The sequence below is a fragment of the Aquila chrysaetos genome, chromosome Z, assembly GCF_900496995.4.
Source record: "Aquila chrysaetos chrysaetos chromosome Z, bAquChr1.4, whole genome shotgun sequence".
Classification (NCBI taxonomy): Eukaryota; Metazoa; Chordata; class Aves; order Accipitriformes; family Accipitridae; genus Aquila; species Aquila chrysaetos.
The window spans coordinates 6,546,688-6,560,881 of record NC_044030.1 but is presented as its reverse complement, the minus strand read 5'-3'; the positions used below and the strand labels follow the sequence as shown (position 1 = coordinate 6,560,881).

General features: G+C 39.2%; 1 protein-coding gene across 3 annotated transcripts in view; it reads right to left on the bottom strand.

Annotated features, from left to right (window-relative positions):
• Positions 1-1,436: 1,436 nt before the first annotated feature.
• Positions 1,437-14,194, bottom strand: part of HAPLN1 (hyaluronan and proteoglycan link protein 1) — a 65,951-nt gene continuing 53,193 nt past the window's right edge. For all 3 annotated transcript variants that reach the window (XM_030005690.1, XM_030005692.1, XM_030005691.1), the window contains 2 exons: positions 10,463-10,765; positions 1,437-2,782 (listed from right to left, as the gene is read on the bottom strand). In XM_030005690.1, the coding sequence (XP_029861550.1) occupies positions 2,493-2,782; positions 10,463-10,765 (593 nt within the window). In that variant the 3' untranslated portion in view covers positions 1,437-2,492. The remainder of the gene's footprint in view (positions 2,783-10,462; positions 10,766-14,194) is intronic.

Below are 14,194 nucleotides of genomic sequence, written 5' to 3'. Positions count from 1 at the left end.
AACTGGGATATTCCCTATAGCTTTTCCCATCCCACAACCTCCCTGTCCAAGCTTCAGAAAAGACTATGAAATAGCATCTTTTTTTCCTGTTTCCATGTTTCTGAAGGTTGGATGGGGGAATAACATGTATTCCTCTTGGTCATGGTCCAGTCTTGCATACACTATTCCTTATCCTGTACGGATATTTTCCATTTCTTTTTCCATTTCCATTTTTTCTCCAGAGGGTTCAGAAAAGGTTCTGAATGGCCTGAGAAAATGTGTGAAATGGACACTGATTTAAAAAATGGCTGTTGGGAAATGATTACATGGGTTTAGGGGCTTGACCTGTAATAAGTCTCTATCTATAGCTAAGTGATAGAATTTCAAGAAAATCCAACTCCTAGTGGATTAAAAAGGGGGGGTGGGAGTGGGGGGTGGTTGGCACTGAGATTGCTTCATCTGTATAGTATGAGCAAATATCCACAGTGGATGCAAATATCCTCAGAAGGATGGAAATTTGCCTCTGAGCCTGACGGGAACGAACTCCAACAAAATACCTCTTACACTATGGTATCTTTCCACTACAATCCTACCATACATTGCTCCTGGTTTGTTCACAGAGTTTTAAAACAGGACCACAACCACTCCAGGAAAGAGATTTATTTACTTATGTCCATGGGAAAATAACTACACCAAACCATGAAAGTATACCAGTTGTGTCCTAGTTGGATAAATACTGCTATATCTCATTTAGATATGGAAAAAATGGGAAGCTATAAAACTTTGCGTAATACAAATATTGGTCCTCTGAAATCTTCATAGTCAGCGAGCATAGAGTAGGAAAAAGAGTTCTCCATTTTTAACTGGTAGAACCAATACTGGGTAGAGAATGTCAGAACTGCCTAAGAGATTACTCAAGACCAAGATATTTTTAATCAGTCCTCTTTTTAATCAGGTCTCTTTGTTTTTTGGATATCCAGCTTGAGACACCATAAGTGGAGTAAATATTCAGAAAGCCTTGAGCACCCACTCTCTGAAAAACTGGTTGCATTAAGGTATCTGAAGATGAGCACCAAGAATTGCTGCATCCAAAATAAGTTTGCATCAGAAATCCAAATTCCCTCAAATTGGTATTTAGGGAGGACCTAGTGCTTTAGGCAGCTCTGAAAATCCTAGGCACCATGCACAGTGCATGTTTTTCTCTGACACTGGCAGATATAGGTAAACATCTTCCACCTAGACCACTGCAGATTTAGTGGAAAGAAGTATTTCAATAGTTATTTTCTGTTAAATCTAAGGAGGATTAACTAAATAATTCAGGGCTAGTGATACTATTTTTCACTGATAGTTTAAAAAACAGATGTACTTTTTAGATACAAATAAGATGTAAGGAAGTGTTTTTTTCTCTTCTAAACCTTAATAGCTGGTTTCAGATTTTATTTAATAATCTTGTTCTAAGACTTCATAATTTTAATGATTTTTTCTAATTTTTGTTTCTTGTGATATGTAAATAGGTAAGAAATATTAAATATTGTAATGTTCTTTCATTAAGACAATAACATTTCAAAGGCTAATGTAAAATCAAGCTGCTAAAGTTTACAATTTCTCTGTCCAGCAGTTCATTTATACAACTGCCCTGAGTAGATGCTATATGCTGCTTAGCAAACGGCCTTTAAGAGTTTAAAAATAACTCAGTAAAGCTACTCAAAGGTAATACAACACTTCTCAGGCATCTTTAATTGGAGTTAAGAAGAAAACAGGGCTTTCTTATTAGTTAATTATTCACTCCCTCATCAATGTTTTATACACAAAAAAACCCACAATTGAAATGTTCGGGAGAATTAATTGTGCTTGTTCTTATGCATGGGACCATGAGCTTATTTTTCAGAAAGGCAAGATTTTAAATTGTAAAACTAGTCCTATTTTTGTGGACTGTTTTAGCTGCTTTTATTAAACTCTGTGTTGTTCCCATGTGAAACCAGTGAAAACAGTTATTTTCTAACCTACGTTTTTGTGAGGTTTTTTTGCAAAACCTCACTGATCCCCTTTAACAAAAAGATTATCTTATTTCAAAATTCCTGATATAATCAATTTGCAGTATTTCTCAAACTGCTACAAATAATATGTAAAATCTGTGCTTTTAAAAGCTTCTGCTTTGAGTAGCCTTACATTCCATAATTGTGCCCTAGCAATCGTCAAGCTCTATTGCATGCCCCATTCATGAAAATTATATTTTGTTGGGATGATGTAGCTTAAAGAATTTGGCTCTAAAAAATTCCTTACCTAGAGCTTCCATTAAATTATATTAATTTAAAATATCTATGGAATGATACTTTTACAAAAATACTAAAACAACAACAACAAAAAAGTTAATGGGTTGGGTTTATGAAAATGACTCTTTACAGTAAGTAAAAAAGGTTTATCACAGTTTTGGTAACTTGCATGAGTTCATATCGAAAAGAAATCTTTCACATGTTCTTAATGAATTTAAAACTTTTGTGCTCTAGGTATTTTCAGTTGTACGCTCTGAAACAGTAGACACCATACAGCTTGTGCTTTTTATCAGGGAAGCCTACAAAGCGAACCGCTGCTTCGTTAGGACTGCAGCGTTTCCTTGGCCTGGAGATTGGGTAGCGGACGCTGCCATCAGCCAGCCAGCCAGCGTCGCAGCGGTCGTACCCCAGGAGCTTCCAGGCGGCAAATATCTGGCCAACTTTAGCGATCTGAGCTCCATCCTTCAAGCACGCCTGAACAGCTTCGTCGTAGGTGAGCTTGGTTGGGTGAATTAGGTAGTAAAAACGACCTAGTAAGAGAAAGAAGGAAAAAGGGTCATTAGTGACATGATTAAGATGATGTAATAATATAACAGAGGCTTTTGAGAAGAAATGGAGATGTTCCACTGCAGAATCATATAAAACAGTGGTTGATTTGGGACTGTGCAATTTGGACGTTGCGCTGTCAAAAATACCTTAATTTTTTGCATGGTGAATTGATAAATATCAGGAGTAAAAAAAAAAAAAAAAAAAAAAAGCCAGATAGAGAAAACAGACTATTTGAACAAAAAAAGTAGTGCTACATTTATTTCTGTTAACTTAACACAGTATGGCCTCCCCACCCCCACTTGTATTCAGTGGTAACTGAACTGTTGCAATGCATTTTCATCCTCAGAGGCAGAAAAACAGGAAGAAAAAGATCAGGGGAGAGGGATGATGGAAGACACCCTGGGATTCTGAGGAGGGCCCCTGTTCTGCATCTAACTTTATGGTGCCAGATGCATTTACCAACAAGGTGAAAATGACAATCTAGTGAAACATCTGAGGAACCCTGTAGATTTCAGGCAAAGCAGATCTCATACAGCTGTAGCTTACTGTCAGAGAAGGAAATCAGTTAAACATCCACAGCAGTTCACTTCTACATTATGCTCCCAGCATTAGCTTGAAACCCTTACAAGTTTTCCTCTCAGAAGCATGGCATAGCAAGATCTGGCCTTTGATACCATTTGGGTGAGGGTGGCTGGAGGTAACACATGCAGGTTTACTGTCTGACAAGGCGGTGACCTTGTTTCTGATTAAGTACAAGCACAATTTTTTTTTTTTTTTTTTTTGTAAGAAAGCCGAAATATTGCACAGCTTCTCAGAAGCAGAGTTTGAGCCTGTGGTAGATCAAAACCATGCCTGTCTTAAGTCTTCATTAGCAGTGTCAAAACCACGCGCAGCAGTTCTGCAGCTCTGTTTCTCTTTAGGCATCAAAGGGTATATCCTCACCGTAAGACAGCATTGAACTGATAGTGCTGCTAAGAAAAATGTGCCTCTGTCTCAAGGTAATGAAAACATATGCCAGCAAGTAAAGCTCAAAAAGGAAGTCTCCCCTACTAATCCATAAGCAGCAATACTACTAACATTAATTTTGTTTATCAAGGCAATTTAAATTAATCGTAAGCCTTTAATTCATTATACTTAGGGTTATTTATCATCACTGATTTCACAATTAACTAAGTGTGAGGTAGAAATGGATTGCAGAGGAATAGTGTTAATTTGAAAAAATAATAATTTCCAAATAAATTTGCAAGCTTTCAATCTGACTGTCCTGTAAGAGGCAAGTTAGATGAAAAACAAAAGAATTTATTCATGTGGGGATCTTCTAATTCCAGAGCACACCCTTTACTTCTTAAATAACAATGTACTCCAGAATAATATCCTTTGTCTTCCTCATAAAAAACAGGCGAACACACAAACAGAATTCTGCTCAGTTTCAGATTACTTGCTTGGTGAAGAAAAAACAGTGAGCAAGATGAAGAGTTACGTCAGCTCCACATCCCTGAAAAAAACATATGGCTTTTTTCTAAGTGAAGAAATGTCAGGTCAGATGACAATATAAATATAATTGAATTACCTTTGTGTGAAGGTTGGAAATTGTATACCGTGACAAGAACATTTAAAAAAAAAAGGCATTTATGTTGCAGCTGTGGTGAAGAAACTTTTAAAAAATTTCATTACTGTCAGAGACAATATCTACAGTACTTCCACAGAAAGCTCATGAGAGTAGATAATCTACCCCTTTGTAAAATGCTTGCTTAACTCCATTTCAGCAAGTTGAGAGCATTTACAAAATGTTGCTAAAGGAATGTTTATCAAGTGGAAAACTGTTTCTATTATGTTATTAAGAGGTTTCCCCAAAGCAAACAGGATTTCAGACTTAGTGGAACAGGGATTTGGACTGATAGTATGTAAACTTCGCCTAGCTTATTAGGTGCTCTTCAAACCATATGTCAATGGAATGTAATTTCCTAGGGCTTTGCAGTAAGGTCAGGCTTTTGACATATGACATCAATAATAAAAATGCCTATACTCTGCCCCTTCCTTAAATGGGGGAACTTTAATAGTAAACCCCACAGGGATGCAAAGTGTATCCAAAATGTCTGATTAAATAAAATTCTGTTATTAAACTCAGTATAGATTTGCTGGGTTTCCCCTGCTAATAGGTTAGAAGGATTCCTAACTCTTCAATCTTAGTATTTATTAATTGATGTGGAAGGAGAGGGAGGCATTAACGGTCTCTCTCTCATTAATATCTGATAGTTGGGTCACTCCTACAGAGGATGAGCTTGCTTGATTTGACTTCTCACATCCAAATCATGGGGCAGAGAGTTTATGCAAACCTCTACCCCACTCTGGTGAGACCCCACCTGCAGTACTGCATCCAGCTCTGGAGTCCCCAACATAAGAAGGACATGGACCTGTTGGAGCAGGTCCAGAGGAGGGCCATAAAAATGGTCAGGGGGCTGGAGCACCTCTCCTATGAAGAGAGGCTGAGAGAGTTGGGGTTGTTCAGCCTGGAGAAGAGAAGGCTCTGGGGAGAGCTTATAGCAGCCTCCCAGTACCTAAAGGGGGCCTGCAAGGAAGCCAGAGAGGGACTTTTTACAAGGGCGTGTAGGGATAGGACAAGGGGTAACGGCTTTAAACTGAAAGAGGGGAGATTTAGATGAGATGTAAGGAAGAAGTTCTTCACTGTGAGGGTGGTGAGACACTGGAACAGGTTGCCCAGAGAGGTTGTGGATGCCCCATCGCTGGCAGTGTTTGAGGCCAGGTTGGATGGGGCTTTGAGCAGCCTGGTCTAGTGGAAGGTGTCCCTGCCCATGGCAGGGGCTTTGGAACTGGATGATCTTTACGGTCCCTTCCAACCCAAACCATTCTATAATTCTATGATTCTAATCACACCCCATCTATAACAGCTATTTTAAGCTTTTGTATGTAACAGAACAGCTTAAAGAGGAAAACTTGAGCACTTGACCTAAATACCCTACACCCTTGTGACCGTGCAAGTTTGAGGGATGCACCACCCTTGGAGATTTTTCCAAGCTCAGCTCTAAATTGAGAGATGGGCCATCACCTTCAGAGGCACAGAAAAGCAGGACCACCCCATTCACTATTTGCTGTACAAAGCGTTAATGCAATGCCTTTGAAAGAGGGTTCTTGGTGGAGCGCTGAGAGAGGATGCCTCCACATGCAGCCAGCCACCGAGTATCTATGCACTTGGGCTCAGCCCTAAGACTACTCCCAACAGCTTACTGGTTTGCTGGGGCAGCCACTTGCTTAGTCTCGTGCCTTCAGTGCTGTGCAGGGGCAGCCGAGCAGCAAACTCGTCTTGGTGGGTGGCAGCACACATACAAGAAATGCTGAGTGCAGGACTGCCTTTGCAGCCAGCGATCGATGCCTATGCCAAAAAGCTTATGGCTACAGAAATCAGTGAAGTAGTTTTACTCTGTAAAACTGCTCTAATTTGTGGTTTCATATGGCCATAAAACGCATTCTCAGCAGCTAGCGCGGTATATCTGTAACTTGCACAACATGTAAACCCTATCATCTGTTCAGCAGACTCAGTTCAATATATCTTATAGCAATACTAAATGGTTGAGCGAGGCCATTGTTCCTCAAAATTGAAGAACTTGTTAAAAATTTGTGCAAAGTGAGATGCTTTCAATTCCTTTAATCATAAGGTCCTGATAAGTATTTTGATATCTGGTGATCATCTCAGGTAACTGATTTTGAATTGCCCTGATATCAGCAGTGACTCCAGTGACTCCGAATTGACCCCTTCTAAGAAGGGTATGTAATTTTAATTTGGGTCGGTTTGTTTCTCTTTTTGGAACAATGGCTTAATGTTCCCAGGGATAAAATATTCTGAAATGGTCAAATGGTGGAAGTGGTTATCTTATCACATGCATTACTGTAACAAACAGGTGGTTCACAGCTGCATTTTTAACACGATCCCTAAAATTTATTATTTGTATTTTTAACTTCATTAACATGAGATTTTTACTTGATTCTGCTAGAGGTGATAACAAATCAATTATGCACTGTAGTTCTGTGTGCAAAGTGTATAACAAAATGCTTGTTAATGAACAGAAAGTGTGATAAAGGCTCTCCTTGTATCTTTTTTTCCTTTGAAAATCCTTAATTGTAGACGAGCAGATAGATATGTTTATGTTTAGCTCACTTTACACTTTTCAGTGCAAAAGATTCCTATGATTTTTCCTTCAAGAAACTCACTGTTCTCCTTCAGAAGCCCTTTGAAATTAAGCAAATAATAACCACTCAGCTCTACCATTATATATTCTTTGCCCTATGCCTTTTGGGCTCTGTGGGGAAGACCAAAACAAAAGGATTCATCTGCATTTATTCCTCCAAATTGGTGTGTAGAAGCCCAAATTGACCTTCTAGAGGGATTGTATGGAAGAGGAGCATCCCCATTCCTTGGGGTAGGGCAGGGAGAGAAACTGGGGTAGCCTGCAGCCCTTGCAAACCTCTCGATCATGGCAGGTTGTCCCACAACATGGGGCAGAAGCCTTTAGCTTTTCTAAAGAGAACATGGACTAAAGTGGCTCCTACTGTGAAGGAAAAGTGACAGAGAAATGGGTGGTGGGGGAGCTGAGCTGAGCCATCAGACATCAGGAAATTCCAAAATGGAATTCCCAAATTTAAGTTAGAAACTTCCCACTTGTGTATATTAATGGCCTATTGCCTTTATCAACACAAGGGATGTAAAAGCAAGTTGGGAAACATGTTGCCATCCAATGGTTATTTCTATGCAGGCAGAAAAATTATGTTATTTTACAACATTTTGATGGATTTAATGGATAGCATTATACTAATTTTACTCTTTGTATTGTTTTATGAAACACATCACTATGTATTCTTATAAACTGGTAAATTGCCGGTACTACTATATACAAAGTGTATGAAACATTTTCAGCTTTATGGCTTTGCCTGCACAGACACAAAGCCTGAACAGTTCTATGAACCAACAGAAAGATTTGAGCATGAAGCAGTTATACAGGCAGAACAAAATGTTCAAGTATTGCACTTACACTAAGAAAAGATGCTGTAGAGGGTAATTTCATAAAGTACTAAGATTATTTTGTATTGCATTGCAGACAAACTTTGTTAAAACAGTTTCCCTGTGCAGGTAACAGGAATGCATACAGAATTCTTCACTAATGGTATAAACCCCCCTTTTTTTATCCGTACTTTTTGGTGTATTCAGCTTATCACAGATGGGTTCCAACAGTTCCAGAGTGAAAACACTGAGCCTGGATTTGAACTCACTGCATTGATGATGACATTTTCATTTTTCACCTTAACGGCTGAAGGTAATTTTGCTGTTCTGTACCTTTCTTCTTCAGCTAAAAAAACAAGCTTTGCATGTATTTTAGAAAAGACTTTTTGCTTTGACTGCTGAACTACTTAAAATTGAGCCACACCCCACCCCACCCCTTTTTTTATGATCCCTGAGATCATAATGTATTTGGGGGATTTCTTTCCCTAAAAAGAACCCAACTAGCAGAAATTTAAATCTCACTCACCCTCTTTCTTCATAGCAGCTCCCACAGCTGACATTCTTTGAGATTTTTAATTTTTTTTTGAGCATACCTTATACTCTCCTGATCCTGGGGCCTTTGGCATTTTTCTAGCCCCCTTACATAAAGCTGAAGGCTTCTCTGTTTCATACCATCAGGAGACTCCAGCAGTCACTGCCACTGCTGGAAATGCATGGTGTCCTAACCACTTCTCATTTTCCTTGGCTGTTCCTGAGCTGAAAGAATCAATATTGGGTGTTGCAGAAATAGTTCTTTGCCTGTAGCCAATATCTATGGCAATTGTGACCTGGTGGCAAAATGGGTTATTATAAGCTTTTCCCTTTACAGTGAGAAAGCTAATGTGTGCTGTTAAGTATACATAAGATCTCTGATGCATTGAGCTGAAAATAGGAAGTTGGCATTTTGGGTTGGTCTTCCACAAATAGTGGAGAATATAGCAGGGATGTGTGAGGATAATGTAATCTGGTGAGTTGCTGGTTAAGGAAATGGACGCTGAAAGTAGCAGAAGTCTAGATTTTCTGCTGATGCCTTGAGAGACTTGGTTGACACTGAGCTGCGGGGAACTAGAAGAGATGGTGCTCAGCTCTATGTATCTTTCTATTGCTGTGTAGTATTCTGTCTTGCAGGCCAGTTTAACAGACGCACCAAGAATGAGATTCATTTTAGTGTGTTGTCTTTGATTTTTCTACTACCTGTATACCTTATCCTCACCTTACCTTTTTCCTCTTTCTCTTCCTCTCTCTTGCTGTATCAATGCACAGACAATACTTTTTTTATTTTTTTGTCCAGAAATTATTTTTCTCTTTCCTAAAAGATACTGTCCAGCTGCTAGTATGGAAAAGGGTGGTCATTAGTGAACATTAGTCACAAATGTTTACACTGCAAGCATCAAAAATAGTGCAGTTATCACATTTTCATTCTTTTTCCTTGTTTATTTTATTCCTTGGCACTATTTCTATAACACAGGGTTAAATCTGCATATAAAAGATGAGCTCATATAGGATTTTGCCTTGGATAAATGAAGCAAGAAAAAAATGAGCCAGCATTTCATGGAATGATTCAGCATGATAAAAATCAACTAAACTTTTGTTTCAGACTGCATCCAACCTAATTTAATATTGTTGCTTGGAGGATTTGGTTTTTTTCGAGATGGTGGAGCAGACTTAGCACTAGACCGTATCTTCTGAGAGAAAGGCTTATGTTTATTTTTGGTGTGCTGTAGGACAAAAATGCTCCATTGTGGATAAGCAATCTGTGCATAAACAAAAAAGGCCATGCTCCTTGGTCTGGGCGGGCTGCAAGCCAAACATGTGCAAAGTTGTGTAGGAATTATCCACAAGGGTGATGCTACAGAGGACTGTAGACTCCTTTTGCACATGTTTCCTTGCAGCGTTCCTCTCATTCACAGCAATGCTTTTCAGCCACTAGATTAAACCTAAAATAATAGCAAACTAAGATCAAGTCATTTCATACCAAAAGTAACACCTACTAATAACGAAAAGCTTGCAGATGCTAAAATAAGGTTCGGAGCAGACCAAGCTCAGAGCAAAAGTGAGCAGGGTTTTGGTATGTGTACTAAGATTAGGAATCTAAGTTATTAGGCATGAAAGCCAGAAATAGCTTTGCTGATAAGGAAGTATTAGTCATATTAGACCTCATACATGAGCAGGAGCTGCTTGACACAACAGCATAGATGAAGTGGTAATCAGAATTTTGTTTTGGTGATACATTTAAGTTGTAAAACATCATAATTATAATTGAATTCAACAAGAAAGCTCAATTAATGAATCACAGGTTTCTTCATCACTTTAACTAAAATAAACTGGGCATACACCAACACTGAGAAAGTACATATAAATTTTAACAGGGTGAAAGCAGAGATATTAGAAACTCCTGCCAATGCAAGTTCTGAGTTGTAAAAACAATCTACGTGAACACGTGGCAAAGACGACTTTACTCTGCACATGTGTCCTTGTAAATTCAACAATATCATTTTCCAAGCCTAACATAAGCTTTGACAAATCAAATATCACTTGCTGCCATTGGAGTTTCTTTCCTAAGCACAGAAATAGTCATTTACAAGGTAGTGGTGAAGAAGACTCTTACCATTGAAGTTTGAAGTGAAACAGAAAACATCATATCGGCTTTTATCTTTATCCCAGAACCCATAATTCCTGACCCCAGGAACTGTGTTCTTCCCTCCGCAGGGCTCCCTGGGCTTGGTGATAGGGTACTGTACGGAGCCATCGCTGAGCCAGCCGGCGTTACACCAGTCCAGCCCTGACCTCCAGGCATCGTAGAGCTGGTCAAAGGAGGCAATAACAGAGTCTTGGTCCAGACACGCTCGCTGAGCCTCATGGAAGTTTAAGTTGTAACGACCCAGACGTGGAGAGTAAGGGAATACAACACCTGAAGGGGTAGAAAGAGGGTGAGTTATGGGACACTGAAAAAGCAGAAGAAAGGGAAACAGCATTTACAGTCACCAGAAAGAGAAATAACATTAACTCCATGATGTGTGTCAAACTGTTAAGTTGTTTTATTTCTGGGGAAAAAAGCACTGTCAGCACATCAGCCATTAGGTTTGAGAAGGGGATAGGGCTGCCGCCTTACCTAGCCAGCTCCTCTCCCTGTAACCTCATCCCTTTCCCAATGGGAACCATGCCAGATTTGCATGTTGCTCTCATCTGCAGCTTTCCTCTCCCCACTGTGATCTCACCCTCGTGCACTCCGAGAGTGCTTAAAGAGGAGCAGGGCTGGCTGAAATTTTGCAACTACACAACAGAAAATTCCAGTTTATCAGATGTAAGATCAATTTCTCATTTAAAAAAAAGTAAATTAAACCCCAGCCTAGCTCTATTTTTTGTGGTATGGGATTTGGGGATTTTCTGGCAGTCATTTAGAAAGAAGAAATTGTAGTACAGACACATATGAACTATCTCATTTTACACATAGACATTAAAATGAAATGTTTTGATTGACATAACAGAATACTATGGTCTTTGCAGGGACCCTTGCCAAGATTTCCTGAGAGGTTCAAGACAGTTGTTTTTTTGTTTGTTTGTTTGGTTTTATTTCACATTATCCTAGGAACAGGAAGGTATTTCATGCCTGGCTTAATAACAACATTTCAAGGCTAAACTGGTAGGAGGCACAATTTTAGTATCCTGAGGTCTTAAAGTAGGAAATCTATAGGGAAATAAAATCAGTGAAGTCGTGTGTGGTTTTAGGGAAACTTTTCTGCTACTTTCCAGCATTTTTTTTGTGGTTTGTCAAAGCTCAAGGAAGGAGAGCTCCTCACAGAGGGCATCAGGGAGCATGGTTCCTTGAGCAGAAGACAGGTTTCCCCAATTGCAGATGGTGAGCCATGTAGCACACAGCATGCAGCAACGCAAGACAGCCCTAGCAGGAAGCCATGTGAGACACCTCTTTCCCTTGCTGCCCCTATGGCTGCCAAAAGCGCTGCTGCCTTGACAAAAGGACACGTGTTGGAGAGCCACTGCACAAAGAGCAGGGACCTGCCAAATGCTTCCTTCCACCCCTGAGGACCGGTCACAGGCTGTCCCAAAGCCCTGTCTGTTGCTCATCACCGGTGATGGCAGAGAGACCTTTTCATAACAGAGGACATCCAAGTGGAGATGGGAGATGTGAGGACACCTCCAGGATTATTTCAGCAGCAACATTTAATCAAAGTCATTGCCCTTATCTGACAGATTCTTCCACAGTACATTTTCTGCTTGTTTTATGAAAAAGATCTGTAGTTACAGATTACATCTTGAAGCATGAAAGATGTTTCAGAAAATGCTGAAGAACCACCTCCCCATGTGGCTCTGATAAAAGAGAAGAGAGAGACTTGGAACAAAAGTTTGGATCAGACCACCCTAATCTTTGGCAGGGTTTAGAAACTTAACCCAGATCTAAATTTTACAGTTGGCTTTAGCCCAGTCTAGTAATAAGGTGAAATAAAACAGCATTGGAGAAGATCCAGCTCAGAATGTTTATTCTCAAACATCTTTGTAGAACTAAGTGCTGTAGGATGCAGAGGGACTGAAGACAAGATAACACGAGATGAGCCAAAAACTTTACACTGGTATAAAAAAGCCCTTCTTTCTTTTTACTTTCTCCCTGCTGATGAATTCTCCCACCTATAACAAGTTCCTTGTCTCTGGGGAAGTGTAGCATAGGATAGAGAAATTACATTATGGTCATGCAAGACTGTCACCATGCAGTGAAGCCATTCTTCTTTCAAAACATTCAAACACACTTCGCTGTGTATTCCACCAGTACCTTAATATCTCTTTTCTTTCCCTTCTCTCCCTCACCCATCTATCATCCAAGAAGTGTTATTTTTGTTAAACAAAATCTTTGTTATTACTAAACCTAAGTGACTTGGTCCAAGAAAATAAAGCATGCAAATGTAAACTTAGCAGGATAATAATAAACAATAATTTGCTCTCCTTCAGCAATTAACTAGAGAGTCTGCTGAGGTTCTTTCCTTTCGTAAATCTTTTGTTAAAGGGCTTTTCAGTTATTAACTGTTCTGAACTATAAAGCATGAATGTAATGTAACACAACACGTGCTGTTAACTGTAACTTCAGAAACAAGAAGCTGTAGATGTTTCATATTTTTCTGGATCTCTGTTTTTCCTTCCTCCTCCACACCTCTTTTTTAAAAAAATATTTGTTCCCCCTCAGTGCTAATGTATAGAAATATCACTGGCTATGATAAAAATGTAGCAAATGTCAGGAGTCCAAGCTTTATTACTTTATTAGAAATCAGATACTTACTATTTTTCCAGAACGACACTTCCCCAGACAACTGACTCCTTGTCCAGTGCATGTGTCTGATTTGCATATACATGTAAAAAAAACCCCTAAAATCATCAGAGGTGGGTATTTTTTAATCACGTTCTAAACTTACATATTTCTAAAACCTGAGCAACTATTAAATGGAAACTTTTCAAACAGATTTGATTCCTTAAGGTTTCCAGAATCACTTTTTAAAAGGGGTTAAATAGGTATGTAAATTTGTTACAAATCTATTTGAGTTTGACAGTTTGGGACATAATGTTTTAATAATATAAACATACACAAAACTGTAATATTAGCTTTGGGCTATATTCGGGTAGACTGCATAGAAGCTGATTTTTGTTTGAGTTCATCTGCAGTACAAGCCTGCAACTGATTAGCATTAATTTCACCCTGCAGATGGGGGTGGCCATTGCTGATTTTGTAGAGCTAAATTGACTGGGTATGTATTTAGTGTAACTTTGCATTATCTTGCATCTTTGTTAATATTTTTTTTTCTTCTTCATTTCCCTATCAAATCTAGTTGAAATTTATAGTTGGATCTTACTATTCATCTTCCTTTTGTTACAATTTAGCAGTGCCGAACTTTAGTTAATTGCAAAGCATCTTCTTCAGTCTTGGATCTTACAACCCGTCAAAAGATAATCCATCCCATCTGTTCTTGAATGGACAAAAGCTGTCCTGAGGCTTGTTACTGTTCCCAGACTACAGACTGAATCTAAACTCCTGACTCCAACCCTGTGTTTCACCACTAGACAAAACATCCACTTCCAAACATTAACAAATTCAGCTTAAAAAATGGAGGAAAACTTCCAGCCTCAGATGGTTAAAATCTGGTTAGTTTGTGGGAAGACTGATCTGAGGACCCTTAACTTGACCTTCGTGATTCAGCTCCCTACCCTAAGGAAGCAGCTGAGCCACTTGTGGAGCCTGAATGGAGAATATTAATTTACAATATCGACTTCACAGTGTGGCTCCTCTCTCAAACATGCCATTCTCTGGAATAGGTGCTGCCCCAGGGAAGGACCTCCT